Source organism: Dioscorea cayenensis, chromosome 12, assembly GCF_009730915.1.
Source record: "Dioscorea cayenensis subsp. rotundata cultivar TDr96_F1 chromosome 12, TDr96_F1_v2_PseudoChromosome.rev07_lg8_w22 25.fasta, whole genome shotgun sequence".
NCBI lineage: Eukaryota > Viridiplantae > Streptophyta > Magnoliopsida > Dioscoreales > Dioscoreaceae > Dioscorea > Dioscorea cayenensis.
This window is the reverse complement of record NC_052482.1, coordinates 3866654-3886644: the sequence shown is the minus strand read 5'-3', so window position 1 is coordinate 3886644 and position 19991 is coordinate 3866654. Positions and strand designations below refer to the sequence as shown.

General features: G+C 32.2%; 3 protein-coding genes across 7 annotated transcripts; 1 reads left to right on the top strand and 2 right to left on the bottom strand.

Annotated features, from left to right (window-relative positions):
- Positions 1-904: 904 nt before the first annotated feature.
- LOC120273493 (BSD domain-containing protein C22A12.14c) lies at positions 905-8192 on the top strand. Of its 3 annotated transcripts, none has more exons than XM_039280122.1 (2): positions 905-2322; positions 8174-8192. In XM_039280122.1, the coding sequence occupies exon 1, from the start codon at positions 962-964 to the stop codon at positions 2312-2314; it is 1353 nt and encodes a 450-aa protein (XP_039136056.1). In that variant the 5' UTR covers positions 905-961; the 3' UTR covers positions 2315-2322; positions 8174-8192. The 3 variants fall into 3 exon arrangements, with proteins under 3 accessions (XP_039136056.1, XP_039136055.1, XP_039136054.1); XM_039280121.1 differs by lacking the exon at positions 8174-8192 and adding an exon at positions 2695-3444; XM_039280120.1 differs by lacking the exon at positions 8174-8192 and adding an exon at positions 2662-3444.
- On the bottom strand, positions 5764-12607 carry LOC120273492 (RNA demethylase ALKBH10B-like). The gene is made up of 7 exons (XM_039280119.1): positions 12108-12607; positions 9735-9865; positions 9464-9581; positions 7655-7756; positions 7020-7135; positions 6734-6888; positions 5764-6229 (listed from the first exon to the last, which is right to left on the bottom strand). Exons 1-7 carry the CDS (start codon positions 12562-12564, stop codon positions 5845-5847), a joined length of 1464 nt encoding a protein of 487 aa, XP_039136053.1. The 5' UTR covers positions 12565-12607; the 3' UTR covers positions 5764-5844.
- Positions 12608-15956: 3349 nt separating this feature from the next.
- Positions 15957-19214, bottom strand: LOC120272964 (uncharacterized protein ycf20). 3 transcript variants are annotated; one of them, XM_039279598.1, is made up of 4 exons: positions 19103-19208; positions 18787-18837; positions 17816-18028; positions 15957-16872 (listed from the first exon to the last, which is right to left on the bottom strand). In XM_039279598.1, the coding sequence occupies exon 4, from the start codon at positions 16862-16864 to the stop codon at positions 16397-16399; it is 468 nt and encodes a 155-aa protein (XP_039135532.1). In that variant the 5' UTR covers positions 16865-16872; positions 17816-18028; positions 18787-18837; positions 19103-19208; the 3' UTR covers positions 15957-16396. The 3 variants fall into 3 exon arrangements, with proteins under 3 accessions (XP_039135532.1, XP_039135533.1, XP_039135531.1); XM_039279599.1 differs by lacking the exon at positions 18787-18837; XM_039279597.1 differs by lacking the exons at positions 17816-18028; positions 18787-18837 and having other exon boundaries at positions 19103-19214.
- Positions 19215-19991: the final 777 nt, after the last annotated feature.

Below are 19991 nucleotides of genomic sequence, written 5' to 3'. Positions count from 1 at the left end.
CTCCATGCATTTGTTTCAAATATCAATATATTGGTATGTTAATCATGTTGAGCAATTTATAATTTCATACATATCTATTGGGTTTGTGTAATACATTAAATTGTTGCTTTAATCCAATCTGTTTTTTTTTTTAATTCTTTATTTAAATATCTCTTACATTAACTCACAAAAAAAAATGACACATATTATTACGTCAATTGTTATATTAAATAAAATGGTCAAACACAAATAAATTTATATAATTTAAGAGTCCAAAAAATATTTTTATAATTTACCGATTAAAACAAATAATGACTATAAATAAATAGATAAATACTGAAGGGTTTTTTGAAAATAAAAAAACCAACCATATCACCTTCTTCTAAAATAAAAATAAAATATTAAGGACTAAATAGCAAATCAAATATTACGTGGAGCCCCTTCACAATTTATGTACATTGTGGAGGAGTTGTTTGAAAATAAAACTATTTTTAAGCAAGATATATTTCCTTTTCAAAATAAATATTAAATTGTCATAACCAATAACCAAATGGTTTATTAGTATTCAAGTTTCTGTTAAAAATTTTTTATAAATAAAAAAAATTCAAATTACAGATGATGACATATCTTTAAAAATATAAATAATAATTATATACGAATGGGCCTACTTTCTATATATATGCATAGGTCCTGCTTCTACAGGGATTATTTGTGCATGCATTAATCTTTCTCAGTTATCTAGTCACTCATCTAATAAAAAACATTCAGGGACTATATAGCAAATAAAATATGGCAGGGAGATGTTTGCAATTATACACAAGAAATACTAAACATGTAAATAAATACATAAAAATTGAGGGGGTTATTTGAAAAAACAAAACTAACTTTATATATATCCCTTTCTCGTTCTCAGTTCTCCATTGTCTTCAATCACCGACTCGTTTCTCTCTTCGTCTTCTTCTTGAAACCCTAATCTCTGGTCATGAACTTCTTCAAATCCGTCTTCTCCGATCCCGATCCCGGCCAAGATCCCACCGAAGATGAACCCTCCGGCGAGGCCCCGGCCGGAGGCAGTGGCGGGTGGAGTTTCGATGGGCTTATCAAGACGATATCCACCAAATCCGAGTCCGTGATCCAGACGTACCGGCGAGATCTCGAAGAGTTCGGGTCCGGCCTCAAGAAGGAGACGGCGGCCTTCCGGGAAGCTGCCGCTCGCGCCGTCAAGGACCTCCCTGGATCCCTCGAGGCTGGTGCTTCCGTCGCGCAGGAGTCCCTTGAGTCCGTTGGCCAAGCCATTGACGATCTAGGAACCTCCGTGTTTCGGGGCACCGCCGAGATCATCTCTCACGGTAAGGAGGCTCTTCTCACTGTCGATGGAGATCCTTCCGATTCCTCGTCGCAGGCAAACACTTCTTCGAAGAGGTACAGTAGATTTGAGGCACAGGTGCTTGCAATCCAAGCGGATCCGGCGACTTTTACGGAGGAGCCGGAGGATGGGGATGAGTTCAAGAAATGGAAGGAGGGCTTCAGGTTGGAGGAGAAGGGGGATGAGATTGAGGGTTTGCTGTATGAGAGTAGTCAATTGGAAGGGTTTGTAGAGAAGTTGGTTCCCAGTGTTGTGGATTTCGATACGTTTTGGAGTAGATATTTTTATAGGGTTCATAAGCTCAAGCTTGCAGAGGATGCGAGGGCTAGTCTTGTGAAGAGAGTGATCTCAAGGGAGGAAGATGAGGAGTTTTTGAGCTGGGAGGTTGATGATGATGATGAGGAGGAGGAGGAGGAGAAGAAGGAGGAGGAGAAGGGAATTCAAGTAAAAGATGAAGAAAAGAAGGAAATTGTTGAAAAAGAATTGGATCATGGAGAAGAAAAGAATGGAATTGTTGAAAAAGAATTGGATCATGGAGAAGAAAAGAATGGAATTGTTGAAAAAGAATTGGATCATGAAGAAGAAAAGAAGGAAATTGTGGAAAAATTGGAGCCCTCAGAGGAGAACAAACCTTTGCAAGTGTCTAAAGATGAGAATTTGGAAGTTGTGGACAATGCTTTATCAGTAATCAATGAAGCAAAGCCTGGAGATGATCAAGTGCCCCCCATGGCTCTTGAAACTACTCCGCACTTGTCGAAGCAAGCATCTAAGCAAGAAGAAGTGGATCTTGAATGGGATGAAATTGAGGATCTTGGAGAGCATGATGATAAGAAGGTTAGTAGTTCTGGTGTTGAGAATCCTAACAAGGTGGACCTGAGAAAGAGACTCAATGTTGCTGAAGATGACGATGATCTCAGTTGGGATATCGAAGATGATGATGATGATGATGATGGACCGGTCAAGGCTTAACTCTATAGGTATATAAAGTTTGGTTTATGAAATTTACTGCATTCTGTTTATTTATTGGAATTATCTCACCTCTCAAGTTTGTGATTTCATTTCAATAATGATTGCATGTCATCTTGTCATTTACGTTGATGTAAATACATGCGTTGTATATCTAGGTTTTCTTAAAGTGCAAGCAGTTCAATAATTCCATGATCTTGTCTTGCAAACTACAAGTGTTTAAAGGGTTTAAACTGTCCTTAACACTCATCACTCTTTCTTTCACGGGTGTTTTATTCAATTTTATCACATTGTTCTACAAATTAGTTCATATCAATTTGTTGGAACTGAGCTTCTATTGTCTTGTTCAGTTATCTCAAGAATTTTGGTGCTATTTGACGCAGAATGTGTTCTTAGACCTGCAATTCCTGCTGATGGTGTTGTTATGTCTTAAACCTAAGAAAAATATATTACACTTGATTAGAATCAAGTTTTGCAACCTCTGCCTGTGGGAAGTCTCTTGCAGGTTTAATGAGAATTTGGTAAAAAAGAAATTCAACTTCTGGTGACTTCTCAAGCTTGGAGGTGTCACGTAGAAAATTAGCATCAACCATGTGTGTATTGGAGGACTCAAAAAACTTGAACTTTATTTCAGTTCAATAATACCCTAAGCATTGAGAATTTCTTCGTGAGCGTGATTAGTAGAAATGGAAACACACTTTATAAACTTGTATTTGTATAGGTGAGTTAGCTGGAATTTCCCAATGATTGAAGATTGAAATTCTAACTTCTTAGCCCTCTCAAGTCCAGTAGTTATTTGTTAGACTTATATCAAGGCCGATATAATGAAAAGAAATGTATATCTAGCTTTATAGAAACATGCTTGTTGGATTCCATTGGCCCTATGTTCACTGCCTCACTGACAACATACTTATTATCTATCAAGGCTATATTGTTGGAAGTTCTATGCATCAAAGCTTAGTAGTTATCATGAATTTTAGGGCTATGTTGATAGCTGTGACACAAATGTTCTGACTGTTATCATGAATTATATTTGTATGCGCTTCCCCTTTCGGAGAAATCCATTCAATCTTCCTAGCTTCTCCCCCCTTAAGTGCATTGCTATTTGCTAACAATCAGGTTGTTCTTGATTTGTGGAATTTTGGCTGATTGTAATCTAAATTGTATACGTTTTCAATGACAAATTATTTGCATAGATTCATTTGTCATTTTGGTGTTTCTTGTTTTTAAGATTCTTATTACTCATTTATGTACCTACCAGCCATCTGAGACTCTCCTTTGTACTTTGGAAGTCTTTTATACGAAAAAAGTTTGTGGTTGTTTGTGTGGTTGAAGAAACATTCATGAATAAATGAAACTTAAACCTAATTAATTAATTATTACGTTCTCTTTTCTTTCTTTTCGGCTGGTCCCTATTGCAGATTTCAGAGCTAGTTAATTAAATTTTATTTATTTTATTATTATTATTATTTGTCTAAAAGACTTGGTGCTTGTTTAACGGACTAAGCTGATTTTAAAGTCATACAAATATTTTGATCCAAGATTTGTTCTCAAAGAAGTACAAATAAATAAATACAACTAATGAAAGAAACCCAATTTTGAAATGATGCTACTATTCCACCAGTCTGGGTGATATCATAACCTTTTTTTTTCATTAGATTTATTTATTTTTAAAAATAATTACAATTAGTTAATAATTGAAAGAAATTATTAATATTTTTTTAAGGTGTAAAGAAATTATTAATATTAATATAATTTATTTTTAGTCAAAAAAAAAAAATACCTACTAAAACATTTATTTAAATTGCTAATTAAGTCAGTTTCAATAGTTCCTCTCTCAAAATGAATTCAAACAAAAAAAACCTCTCCTAAGTTTTGAACAGTAGGTTGATATATTTCATTCATTGCTTTTCTAATGTACAGTGCAACTCTAAAATCATATGGATAGGATTGTGATAATTGTATACCACAAAAGTTATCTCAGCCTATATAGCCCTCCATGAAAATTATATCCATCTATATTTACATATGCATCTAATCAATTGAGGGGCTGTTTGTTTGCAAGGAATGAAGTTGAGGAGGAATGAGATAGGAATGAAAATAAGGGGGAATGGATTAGGAATGGAAGGAAAACTGTGTTTGGTTGGAGGGTATGGGAGAGTAATTTATTGGGAATGAGAAAAGTAAATAGAAAAAATATGTGCAAAATGTCTTTTATGCCTTTATAGAGTAAATATTAAATAAATAAATACATTGGCCAATAATATTATTTTATTTGTAATATGTTGTCATTATTGTCATAATTATTTTTATAATTAATTTTTATAATTAATTTTTACAATCAATCTTCATTATTAATATTGTTGTTTTGTTACAATGTTATCATTTTATTTTTATTATTTTAGAATTAATTTAATTTATTGTTATTATTGTTGTTGTATTTTTATAGTATTAATTTATTTGTAATATGTTATCATTATTATTTGTTTACAATGTTCTCAACATTTTTCCTATATATATAGATAAAGTTTTAAAGTCAAGGGTAAAATGGACATTTCACCATCCAGATTAGGCATTCCTCAACCAATTGGGGTGAATGCCAATCAACCCTCTCCCCTCATCTCATTCCTCATAGATTCCTCCCACATTCCTAAGCCTGCCAACCAAACAAAGCATTGGGCCCATTCCCAATCCAAGCCTTGCAAACAAACAGCCCCTGAAATTACAGTGCAACTCTAAAATCACATGGATAGGATTGAGTTAATTTTGTGTACAACAAAAGTTACCTCAGCTTATATACCCCTCCATGAAAATCATATCCATCTATATTTACATATGCATCTAATCAATTGAAATTACAGTGCAACTCTAAAATCACATGGATAGGATTGAGTTAATTTTGTATACAACAAAAGTTACCTCTGCTTATATACCCCTCCATGAAAATCATATCCATCTATATTTACAAATGCATCTAATCAATTGAAATTTTCATAAAAAAAAAAAAATTACCACTATGTGGGCACTTAATTTAAATCTGACCATAATATCAGAGAGGAACCAACTAACTGAACTAATTAGAGGACATGTAACAAAACACAATATATGGGGTCACAAATAACCAGAGTTCAAGTAACTTGGCACACAAAAGATAGATTTTCACTTGTGACCAGCTTAATCCTAAATGCATACAAAACCCTAGAAAATGAGTACCAAAGAAAAAAAAAAAACTCAAGCGCACACAGCCATATATCCAGAGATTACCATGGAATAATAACACAGTTAACACAAAGCACTTCATATCACTTCCAAAAACAAATTTGTTTTTCTGTTTTTTTTTTAGCACTCAAGCAAGCAAGCAAAGTTTGTAAGTATTTTTTTTTTCCTTTTTCTTTTAAATAGTATATAAACATCACTAATCCCAAAAAAGATGAGCAAAACCAAAGATCAACTTAACCAACATCAGAAGGATAAATTACCCAAATAATAATAACAATAATAACAACAACAATAATAATAATAATAATAACAACTCACACCATGATAGTTGGCAAATAAGGAAGCCGCCTCTTCTGAATTCTAGGTGGAAGATGCCTGACAAATTTCTTTGGTCCAGGACTCCATGGCAAGAAAACCCCAGTTCCATTACTCCCTGGAACTATATTAATTCCATTTGGTGTCTTGGGAGGTTCAAGCATGATCACTGGTCCCCATGTAGCAAAAGAACCACCAATATTGGAACCATATCCAATGATTCCACCTGGTTGACTTACTTCATTAACAAGAGAACCATCTGAACAAGTTTGGTTGTTGGGAGGTTTAACTTTGATGAATGTTATGCAGACTCTTTTGTTTGATGATGGACATACAACATGCCTTGCCATGTCTGCACTATTCCCACGCATCACCAGGAGTGACCTGCAAATCAATCTCATTTGCATCAAAGTTTCATTGCAATCACAAAGCATTTACAATGGTGTGAGAGTTTATAGAAGTAATAATTCATATCAAAGTTCTTTGCAATTAACTAACTAGATGTGATTTTTGGTTCCTACCTAGAGTCTTGCTAGTTTTACTTCTTTTCCTTTTTCAATTGTTCTTGATAAGCTTAACTACGTGAAAAGAAAGCATAGAATTTCGAATGATTTTACTATGTATTAGATCTTGACAATCTATTAAAGTTTACAAGTTTTACTAGTTTTCACATTGCCCCCAAACAAATATGATAAAATTTCTATGACGAGACCATCTTAGAAAATATTTTGATGAATAACTTTTAATTTATTGAATATTTATTTTGCAATTCGCTAATTTTAAAATAACCGTTGTATGATATGATGGTTCTCTTGTGATATTTTCTAAGATAAACTCTTTTTTGTCCAAACAAACACTAGCTCTTAACATGTCAAATAAAATACATACCCTCGTTGCACTGGGAGAGTGAAAGAACCTTTATAGTTTCCTTGCGGATCACTGGTTAGCACTCTTCCAAAAGCCATTGTAGTATCAGAGAGCAAAAGAGTAGAGATGGGATTATCCAGGTGTGGTGGTTTGAAGTATGGCTGTGAGCTTTCATCCTGAATATACAATAAAAGTAATAACAGTAATGTCGTTTCTTTTTTTTTTTTATATCAAGATAGAGAGTAACATGATATAATACAGATATACAAATTAGTATCCTCATATTTCTAATAAATAGAAGATGTACCTCATCAAAGAAGTCGATGATGCAACTTGTTGGTTTTTTGCTTCCAGGTAACAAACGCCATTGAACTAGTTGATCGATGACAGTTTGTAGGACTTGAGGAATTGGTTCCATATTGTCTACATAAACAATGTAAACATTTTTAAGCAAAAAAGAATAAATGAAATTTAGATTTAAAGCACTATTAGTATGTATGAAAAGTTTTTCTTGAAAAGTTCAACTGATCAGGCAACCAAATTTTTTTTATTTCATGGATTTCAAAAACTTATTTTCTAGTGCCTACCATGACCTCAAATGATGAAAGAAATAAGATAACCAACAGGTATCCTGAATCCTAAATGGATATATTACTTAATAAACAATTGGAGCCAGATACACTAATCAAAGGAAGGCTGAAAAAACAGTTAACTAATCAAAGGAACTATTGACATAGTTACCTTAATATACTGTCATTTGATTTGCAAAGGGGATGGATAAGGGAAAAGAAGCAAACAATCTGATGTGGTTGGAAAGTTGTTAAAGCATTAGTTTTATCAAGAGAAAATTTAACATCTTGTGAGCTTCAAGATAGATCTGCAAGAGCTTTGAGAAATTGATTGCAAGTGAAAGACTAAAGACTTAGAGAATCAAGAAGTTACTTGCTGCCTCATCTTTGGTTGGCTGAAACAAGGGAACACCAAGCTGAATGATTTCTCTTTTGCTCCCCTTCATTTGTTTGTTGAAGGAAATGAAAGTTTCACCTGAATAAAAGACGTCGAACGTGTGTTCAAACATAAATCATTATTTTGAAGGGAATAGAAAAATGCTGAGAGTACATAATGCTATCTCCATATAAATAACTGCACCTCTATCACTCTAGATTAGTAGTGCAATATTATTGGAATAACTAATAGCATTCACTTTATTAATTAAGCAAAATTTAGATTTAAATATATCAGCCTGGGATCTTTTAAACTTTAATATGCTGAAGAAACAAGGGTCTAAATCCATGTTTTCCATACCTTCACCAATGAATACATTTAATGGGCTTATAAGGCTATAGATTTCATTATAGAACTTTTCACTTTTACTTGCCACTTTGTGATGCAGTTTTAACTATTAGATATATAGCTGTCGGAATACATCTGACCATTGACCTCTCTTTACTATGCATGCAGCTCACTGGGTTGTTTTCACCTTTGAGGTCTTCCTGTGTCATTTGGGTGGACATTTGAGCAACAACCTCCACGTTAATGTGCTAGGATTTAGGTTTGTTGTACCCTAAGATAAGAGAAACGCCAGCACACAAAGTCAAATATTAGGGAGCGCTTAGCAGGCCTTAAGTTGAGCTCAGATTTCTTAATATCTTCTATTTGATTTTAGTAATTGTGTTTAATTGCATGACAAATCCAGATGATATGTGTTTGGTTTTACCTCTAATATGGTACTAGAACCAGTATAATTAGCCTATTTGTAAAGCAGTTGGTTAAAGAAAACCTAGCAAATATCAAGTCAGGAGCTACATAGTTCTGTTATGGGAAATTATGTAAAAGTATAAATATCCCAAAATGATCTACTTAAATTTTATCAAAATAGCATCTCTTGAGTCTTTTAAAGTGCAGAATGATATTGATATAACTTGTGTAAATTCCCCAAAATACTCTGGCATTCATAATTTCAGAAAGAAGTCATTGTCTAAGTTTGTTATTCCATAAGGTTTAATATGAATTATTGAAAAAGATGACAATATGACCGGCTAAAAGCAAATATAGTAACAAGAAAGTTCAGACATCTACCTTAAAAAAGTAGTATTATTTATACAAATTAGTTTGTCAAATGTAATTGTGGACTCATTGATAGTCATTGAAATGTTTATCCCGTTAATGTTGATAAGTGAGTTGAAAGTTTATTTGAGGAATCTAATTATATAAAGAATACGAATTGTTAAAAATAAAAAGAAAAAAGGATATTTGTTGAGAAGAAACTCAAGTTGTCCGCATGCAAGGCAAATTAAATATATGATGAGCAATTAAGATATCGACATACATATTAAGGAAAATTATGAATGAAATATTAAAATTAGAGAAGACTATCACTAAGCAGTTGCATGTTCAAATATAAAAACATAGTAAAAATGAAAACATGAAGGATATGCTATTAAGATGGGTTTCAATTTATCATTAAAAAAAATACTTAAATACATTGATTAGTAATTTTACTAGCATTATTAACTTGTCCCTAGTATCGAGCTTATATAGAAGTTTATAATATAACCAGAAGTTAATATCACTCATAGATTCGTTTTGGTAATTAGCTTTTTACATCGCAAACAAATTAATTATCACGGCTGAGAAAACATAGCAGATGCAAAACCAAATACATATCAATTTGGTTCAATTATTAAATTAACCATATCATACAAATTTAAATAATGACAAAATGCATAGCAATTAAATCATTGAGGATACCTGAGAGATCTCCCCTTTGACCTGCAAGACGAAGTTCATTTACAAATTCAGAAAGCTTCGACAGCTCTGAATCTGTCAATATATCTTTGTAAAGTTTCAAACCTTTGACAATATTAACCTGATCAAATTTGCAAAAAAAGGTATCACAGAACAAAGTTAAAAATAACCCTCCCCTCACCAGAAAACACCAGAGAAACAAGCAAATATTGCTCCCAAATTTAGTTATCAATGAAAAGTTCTTCTAAGGAAGAAGTATCAAGAAGGAACTCACCATTCTCCCTTTCACTTGTTCTTTGGATACAAATCCTTTGGACACCTTGATTCTCTCTGGAAGTGTCGCACTAACTTCAGGGTCAGAGCGTATCTGATTAGCATCTAAACAAGTTTTTCCACAATGTGATCCTACAGTATCATGGATTTTAGAATATATTTAGAACAAAATGAAAACAAAAATAAAAGTGAATTAATTAAGCTATAAAAACTCCGAAATTTTATTTCTTTCTCTAATATCTGAAATTACTTATTAGGTTTATACATATATATATATATATATATACACACTTAAAAATAAATACAAAAAAAAAAAAACTTTATGGAGGAACATATGTAATTTCAAGATTTCGGAGTTTATGTGTAAAAATTCTATTAGTTATACATATTACATATAATAATTCAAGGTAGCTTTTAACATTTTGGCATTAAATGGTGCAAGGTTTCTGTAAAGATAATATCAATTACTTTATCCTAATTGGCAAACAAATTAAAAATAAATTTAAATAATTAGCTGACCATAGTTATCAATCCAATCAAGAACTAATTGACTTAATTAATTTTATTCACTCCAGGTTACTAAACACAACCTTAACAGAATCAAATAAATAAAATCTCCAAAAAGAAAATTAAATTATATGCCGTTTCCATTAAGAAGATCATAAATTAATTTGACATCCAGATGTATCTAGAGGTCAAAAGACTAACATTATTCAAGCTTATCCCATTTGAATAATAAAAGTTGATGTCATGTGTATGACAAAGCGAATAATTAAAGTTCTATATTCGCATTAGCGTAGTCTACTACGGAACGAAATGGAATTAAGCTATCAAAAGCCAACTGAAACCCGCAACTCATGACACATGAACAATAATTATGGGAGAATAATAACCTGACCCTGACTTGACCCTGATCATGACCTGATGAAAAACCGAATATAACTTTTGATCTCAACCACTCAGCAAGCACAATCTCAATTAACTATGAGATTCCCTAATAAATCATCCGAAAACATAAGCCACTAATGGTCCCCAAAATCCAGCTCATTCAACATGGTTGATGTTTGGGAGCTTCAAACAGAAGTCTAAGCTTCCTAAATCAACTACAGAAAATGTAAAAGAGAATAAAGGAACCTTTAGAATATTCCAAACAGCAATAATTTCAATGTCTTTTGGCATAATATATATATATATATATATTATTTAATATAAATTATTCAATTTTTATTTTTTTTTAAAGGTGCATTGATTTTGTTCTAACTCTAGGAAGGTGTAAAACTGGGATAAATCCTATTTTGTGAAATAGAAAGTAAAGTCATTATATTTAATGTGTTTTTGATAGAGCATAACATACAAACATTATAAAAGGGTCACTTTCTAATTTTTGTGTTTATTTTGGTGTCTGATTTTTCGATAAGATGGGAACGTGAGGGAAGTCACAACTAAGCACCATATATCGAACTATTTTTAATCCATCTAATATATTTTTGCAGAAATACCAACAATTCAATTTCTAATAAAAAATAACTTAAATAGAGAAATTATAAGTCTTTTTTTTCCCAAGTTATAACTACTTTCAGATCAAAGCTCTATCAGTAAAATTGAACATTTTTTCATGTAATAAAAAACTGAAATTTTGTATGAAGTCATATATATACAAAGTTTTAAATTTTATTTTTTTTATAGGCAAATGCAACAAGCATCATAATTAAGAATGAGCGCATAGCCGCACCCGATAGTACGGAGATTAAGTTTTAAACCCGCTCCCGCACAACGATTTTTATGGCAACATATGCACATGGGACAACACCAAACTTCTATATGGGAGCGAAGCTAATCCAATTACAATATTGCCATCTACAAAGATTTTAATTTAGAAGAATATAAAAATAGAATTATAAATTTTACATATATGAAAAAACCAATAATAATAATAATAATAATAATAACACAGTGTACCAACCTCAAATTCAAAGGTCTTGTACACGTGTCAAATTAACGTCCGGTCCCACAGGTTCACCATCAAAAAAAAGTACAACAAATTTCGACCGTGGCTTTTCAAACAGACACCAAATCGCGTGAACTAAAATAGAAAGGTTTAAACCCTAAAATCAAAATTATTAAATTACTAAATTATTAAATTATAGAGAAACTTTTGCAATCCCTTGTCGTATAGAAAACCCCAGCCGCCGCCAGACAAGTAGACAACCATCTCATAATAATAATAACATAATATTAAAAAAAAAATTAACAACAATTTTAAACTAAAATAATATATTTTGAAAATCAAAGAAAAACGGATCTAGAGAACCAAAAATCAAAGAGTATAAATAAATATAAATTAAAAAAAAAAAAAAATTTAGATCGCACTCACCTCGATCGCTGGCACCACCACCAACACCGTCTTCGGGAACCTTCGAATCAATGGAGGAATCATCACCTGATTCCTCCACCGGAGAAACCTCAGCCATCGATTTCTCGACCTCCTTCTCCGAGATCGGAACCTCATCCTTCAGAGGATCCTCCGACGGCCGTCTCCTCTCCGAGACGCGGTGGAGCTCGGCGGCCACGTCGGCGATGGAGAAGTACTTCTGCATGTGAAGCACAGGGATCCAGTTCATCCGTCGTCGATGGATGGCGGCGAACACCGCATCGTACTCTGACGAGTCATCGGAGATTTGAGCGATGTGCCGGCAAAGCGCGTCGATAATCGCGTTCGCCGCCGCGAACTCCCCTCTATACCAAGCTAAGATCGCCTCCCGAGCGAACCCTTCCGGCACCTCAGCCGTCTCCGTCGCCGTCGCCGTCGTCGTCGCCGCCCAAGAACTCATCGATGAGATAGCTTTCTCTTTTTCCGAGCTCTTCTCGTGAGGGCGGGGAAGGAGGGTTTAAGTAGCAGAGAGAATGATGACGTGGCGATCTCTCATTGGTTAGGAGGAGTCCAGTGAAGAAGTGAGGGCTCGATAATGAGAGGTATTTAGAGTCACTCGCTCACCAGGCGGTGACGGGATACTGCTCAGGTGGGAGTCACGTGGGTTTTGCTTTTTTTATTTAATTATTGGACGATATTGCCCCTGTGCTTCGGTTGAACCTTTCATGAGTTTGTTGGGTTTTTTGGTCAATTCGATCGTCTATGTAACATTTTGGGTTCTGTTCAACTTCTAGAATGTTTTTGATATTTCACTGATAATCACTTCTTTTAAATAAAAATGATTAAAATTTATTTTATTTTTAAAATTTCTATTATTTATTATTTTTTATATTTAAATAAAAATATATTTAGTAATTCATTTAAAATATTGGGATATTACTAATTAAATCAAGATATATGTTCCTTTTGCACTGGGATTCTAAAACTTTTAATTTTTTATTTTTTTCCTCAATTATTTTTTTTTTTATAATTTTTAGAAGTTATTTCTTATATCTCTTCAAATAGATCTAGAATCTTTGAAATTTTACTATCATAGAATATGTTTTTATATTCATGAATCATGGGTGATGATATGATCAAAAGTCATATGTAATGACATTTAGGTGGTTATATGAAAACTTACAAATGTCACATTTTAATTTACCTGCAACTACAAAGATATATAATGGAAAAAGAAAAATCCATAATTGACATTATGTTCTATAAGTTTCTTAGAATTTACGCAAAAGGATAAATTAATTAATTATCATATTTATTTTTATTTTTTAGATTTTATTTTTCAGTATTATTTGCGGCTTTCATTTTTTGTTGTTACTCATTTTGTAGTTGTATTTCTTCTTCACTTTAAAATTAACGGATTTTCGAGTCTATTAGTCTTAATTTGTATTCCCGCCTCATATTTTATAGTTTTTAATTTATTAATAATTCTTTTTTCTTTAATTAAATGTTATTTATTTATTTAATATCTTAAAAAAATTATTATATATGCATACATAAACATATATAATTTGTATGAAAAAAGAAGAGACAAGAGAAGACAAATGTTAGCAGAGAGCCCATGCCATAAGAAAACCTACCAAAAGAGGACAAGAGAAACTTAAAAAGCAAAAATGAAAGTGAAAGAATGAAAGAGTGTGACCATGGATGGATGCATGGCCCCATTCCATTCCAATTGCAAAAGGGCCCTGCATTCTTGTTTGCCGGCCATGAGCTCAATTGCAACACTAAACATAAGATCTAACTCTTGATCTCTAATTATCAATCTAAAAACTCATTAAAACTAGATTTATTATAAATGGAATAAAAAAGTGGCGTCTTCAGTTGAATTTGCATTCAACGGCTACCATTATTCTATACACATGTAGTACCAAACAATTTTTAAAAAACAATTATACACAGTAAACAACATTAATTTTACACAGTTCCATGTATAGTAATAGTCATTAGATGATAATTTAACCGCTATCATCAAATATCCTTAGTGAACGGTAATTTTGAGAACTTACGCAGACGCAATGTTTACCTATTAAAAACAAAATTTAGTTATAAACCCCTATAAATAGATGAACCTACATTAGAAAAATAAATTAAACTAATACAAAATCATACTATAAAATGACATATCTACAAATCTAGTGGGTGTTGGCAAGAAATTAAATCTAATTAATAGAGTAATGTTCTCAAATAATAATAATAATAATAATAATAATAATTTTTCAAAAATTATTTTTAAAATTTTCATTGATAGTAAATATTGATTTTTCCATGTAGAGTTTTTTTTTTTTTTTTTATTAGTGATAACAGAATAAATATACCCGGCATAGTTGATGAGCCAAAGATATAATTATAACATTAAAAATCACACAAAAACAAACTAACAAAAACAACTAAATAATGAAATAAATAATAAAATAATGAGCATCAATTCATGAAATAAATTTATCATGCTAACAAACATCAAAGAAACTAAATGATACCAAAATGCTTCATAAAAAGTATATGCTGATATGAAAAGAAGAAACAACTAATATTGGTTAGTGTTGGAGAAAATGGCTAAACAATTGATGGTCATTAATACATTGATTACTGATTCCCAAACATGTGCTACAAAAGTGTTTTTTTTTTTTATATAATAATTAATTTGTGGTTGCCTTTTTTGTTTTTATTAATAATCCAAGTTAATAATAAAACAATAACTTTTTAAAAGTAAAACCTTGAATTATGATGCTGATTGGAAGAAATAGATTTCTCCAAAGAATTTTGAGTATGTTGGATTATTACATGTAAGTTTAGATCACGTTCCCAATGATGAAACATGAAATATAATAATGAGATCACTCCAATTAAAAAATTCCTCTATGTAAATATAAAAATTATTATTTAAGAAAAACGTAAGCTCAATCATGATAAGCAATCAATCCATGAGTTAATATTGTTTTTTAAGAATTTAAAATTAAAATTTGTGAGACAATGTTGTAAATTAAAGGACTAGAAATGAATACAATGAAATAGTTGAAGGACCAAATTGAACTTAAATTGGGTTCAAAAAGGTAAAATAACTTTTTCAGGACCAAAAGTGCAATTTCCCATGCACATGGCTTCAGAATTGTAAGATACATACTTTGGAAATGTGTTTCATGGAAGCTGTTATAATACACTAATAAAAATTGATGACAATTAATATTTCTAAAATGGTCTATTTACATCGGGTTTTTTTTGTATAAAATGTCCGTGTCCTATTGAAGAAACAGGTTCGAACCTCTCAACTCATACAGAATAAAGACACGAATGTATTGAGATATTAACTCCTTATCCTTATCTTATCTGTGTATATATTGACACATGACTTATTTATATTTGCCAAAAAAAAAAAAATACTAGAATAAATGGTCATTCATCAACCACTAAAGAATCTATCAAAACAAAACTAATTCATATTTATTTTTAAAAATACAAAAGATCACTTTAAAAAAAAAATTCTAAAGCATGTTCACGTGTTGATTGTAGCATGATACTGCTGAAAGGTTACATAGAATGATGACAAGTGAATGAGAGAATATGAAAGATGGAGGAAGAACACAGAGCAATCTTCACAACAAAGCATACACATATATAATTATACTATTTGAAAAAAAAAATGTAAATAAAAATTACATATTAACCTACTCAAAAGTGCTTCAGTTCAAAGCAATAGAGAAAGATTGAAATGCACTCATTTTATACATTTCAATAGCTGCTTTAGAACATTAAAGAAAATATTGAATCAACATTACAAAATGATTAAGATCTGAATACTAGAAGAATGATGATCAACTATACTCATACAAGAAAAACATATGAGAAACAACAACATATACATGTACAACTATCCTTGCTAACTCCACAAATACATTGACAATTTATACTTCATTTAGGAGTATCTTAAGCATATGATGCAACAGTCAACTCCAAATTTACATCCTTCAATATAGTTTTGCTCAAGTGTAACTTTTCACATGATGCCAAAGTGAAGAATGAAATCAAAAATGAACCTCTATCAATATCAAGGAACTTAAATTTTTAACAATGATACCATGGATAAGGCATAATACATGACAACATAGATATTTACTCACCACTTATGTGGTTATAGTTGAGCAGGTGACCAATGTGCCTAATTAATGAAGCTCTCTCTAGAGGGAAGTGTAATGCTAATGCTTTTTGAATGACGGTATAAATGGAAAAGGCTGATGCTAGCTAGCAAGCTTGAAAGCGTCGATAAAAAGTCCATAGGTGAATCCCATCTTGAAGTTGTTTAGGAGTGCAAGAGGAAAGGTTACCTTGGGTCGACTGTAATAAAACTTAGTCGCATACTCTGTGAGGAGAACACATACCACAGCAGCTATTACATCATTCACACCTAAGGCACCGAACGATAGAGATATTGTTTGTGCAACATAAAAACCACCCAGCAATGAAATCCCACCAAAGAGTGCTCGCCGAGGACGGCTTTTGAAGTAGTTTCTTGAGACTTCAGGAATGATGCGAATGATATCAACCAATCTCCTCGGTCCTTCATTCTCCTCAACTGCGCTGATACTACGGAACTTGGTTAAATAACTTCTACGAGGAACTCCGGGTCTACTGAATGAATTTTTAGCTCCCACATCTATTCCAACATTGAGGAGACGCACTGGAGCAGTGATTAGACCATATGCCATTGGAATGTCTGAAAAACAAAACAGGTGTGCATATCATGCAACCATATAATTGTTCTACATTGTTTCCATGCCAATTCTTGTTACATCATCCAGTTCCTAGAAGCTTGATCTCTGTTCAGGCTTACAGATAAGAACAAGTCCATATCAAGTACGCAACTAGGCAAAAAATCTATTTCTAATGTGTTAAGAGTAAAGGAATCAGCAAAGACCAATAGAATTTGTCACTGATAGCCTAGTTTAGCACTTTAAGTAATGAAATTTGTGCAGAAATACTACACAATCTAACAAAAACTTAACAAAACAAAATAAAACCAAACCCTCGATCAAGTGTAAAAAAAAAAAAAAATCAGTGTGGCAGGCAAGGCCAAAAGGGTTATCTCCCATAAAACTAAAACTACCTAAATCTACTGAAATATGGGCACTAATTAACATTAGATTTCAAAACCATTAACTTCACACTCTTACTCCTCAATTATCATTTCCTCCATTTTTTTTTTTATCATAACCCATAAAATAGTTGTCTTTTTGAAAGAATCTAAGTTGTAACAGAAGAGGCACAAATTGCAAGAATTATCACCAGAATACTATTTGATAGAAGTAAACAGAAAAAGCGAAAGCTTTATACAATAACCAGCCCTATTGTCTGAGTTTAATCTCCAAATCTTGAACTTTTCCATCACTTCAGCACTATCAATCATTCAAACACAGACCAATAGAGAATCTCACTCACCAAGCAGAGCACAACAAAAATCAAGCCCTAGAAACCACAAATACATCACTACAGACTTCAAAACTCAAAAAGTCCACCAATCAAAGCGCATATACAAAAATCACACAAAATATAACAGCATATTCATCACAGAATCACCAATCTACAAGAAAGCATACAATGAATCGAGAATCAAAACAGATGATCATGATTACTATGATGATGGGCATTCAAGAACGAACCTGGATTGGATGGAGGTCAAGATGAGGCAGCCGCCGGCCGGAAGCTAGCGAGGGAGAAGGGCTTCGGCAGAGTGTGTGTGCCCGAGAGAGAGAGAGAGGAAGGGAATGGACCGCATGGTCTCGTGAGAAATCGGATTCGGGTCCCATTGAATCGGGTTTCGGACAGGTTTAAGGTTGGAGCGGATCCGGATCCGATTTGAATCGGGTTTGGGTCTGGAACAAGGCAGTAGATAGGTTTTTTTTTTTCAGTCTTTGGACAACAGTGAAATTAGTTTGCGGTTAATCTTTTTTTTTAAAAAAAAAAGTAATCTTATGACTCTCTTTTAATTTTGTTTGAGAGATTAATTACTTGTGATTTTGCAAGTAAAATGAAGGGGTAGGTTATAATATATATATATATATATTAAAAGTTAAAATTTAATTTTAATTTAAAATTTTCACATAGTTTATTAATTACTTTTTCTATTTTTAGAATCTTTACCATTAAAATTTTATCTAATATATTAAAGATTAATATCATATATATCATAGTCATCCCTAGGGTGCAATTGAGCCGAGCTGAGCTTTGAAGCATTCGAGCTTAGCTCGACAGAATTAGCTACAGGCTCAAAGTCGATTTGAGACCATACTTATAAGCTTGAGCTTGGCTCGAGATAGTAAACTTAAGCTCGACTAGAAAAAAGAAAGGAATTACCAGCAAGGCAAGACTAAAATGTCTATCTCCCATAAACCAAACTACTTGCATCCATAAACACTATATTTGTTGCAAATATGACTACCAATTGATATCAGATCTCAAATTTATTTCAAAACCAAATTCTTACTCAACCACGATTTTCCGTTCCATTTTCAATCTTGGCCCACAAACAATCTGTTCCTTTTGAAAGAATCTAAACTATAACAGAAGCACAAATTGCAAGGACCATTATCAAAACATTAATTGATAGAAAAAAAAAAAAGGAAAGGGAAACCTTTACACAATAACCAGCTCTATTGTCTTGTTTTCATCATCAAATCTTGAACTGCCAATCACACCAACAACATCAATCATCCAACACAAGCAAAATCAAAGGACAGTACAAAATCAAATAGAACAACAGGGCCCCCCAAACCCACAAACAGATCATCACAAACATCAAAACTCAAAAAACTCAATCAATCAAAGCGCATCGAACAAAATCACACAAAACATAACACCATATGCATCACTGAATCACCAAACAACAAGAAAGCATACCATAAAGCGAGAATCAGAACAGATGATCATGATCATGATCATGAACGAACCTGGATTGAAAGGAGGTCAAGATGGGCGTTGAGGAGGCGGCGGCGTGGCAGCAGCCAGAGAGGAAGAGAAGGGATTTGGCAGCTTGAGAGAGGGAGAGCAGAAGAAAAAAATTAAGTTTTGGAGTGATATAAGGGATAGAGGGTGGCAGGGATTCAGGGAATAGTCACGAGGCACGTGATCGGTCTGAACCTGGTTTGATTTTGAACCCGGTTTGAGTGAGATTATTTGTGAGTCTTTGAACATTAGTGAGATTATTTGATGAGCTCTTTTTTTTAAAAAAAAAAATCAAAAATTAATACCTTATTGTTAATCTTTATGATTTTGTTTTATTTATTATTTTTGGATAAATTTGGGCAGATACATGCTTCTGTGTGAGTGAAAAAGATTAATTACTAATAACTTTGCCTGTAGAATTGAATTGGCATTTTTTTTAAATATATATTTAAAAATTCTACTAATTTTTAATATTTGAATTGCAATCTAGTAGACTAATTTTTAATGTACCAATGTTTATAAAAACAGGAACTCAAAATTAAAAAAAAAAAGTTGTTTTATGTGCGTAGACACACATTAGATGTTTATAAAACTCTATTTGGTTTACTTAAACTTGTCGCTAACATTATTATTCTTTTAGGTAATAAAAATATTAACTTTATATTTATCTTTTTTTTCAATTTTTTTTTAATATAAAAACTCTCTTAATGTTGATTTACTTAAACTTGTCGCTAACATTATTATTCTTTTAGGTAATAAAAATATTAACTTTATATTTATCTTTTTTTTCAATTTTTTTAATATAAAAACTCTCTTAATGTTGATTTACTTAAACTTGTCGCTTACATTATTATTCTTTTAGATAATAAAAATATTAACTTTACTTTTACTTTA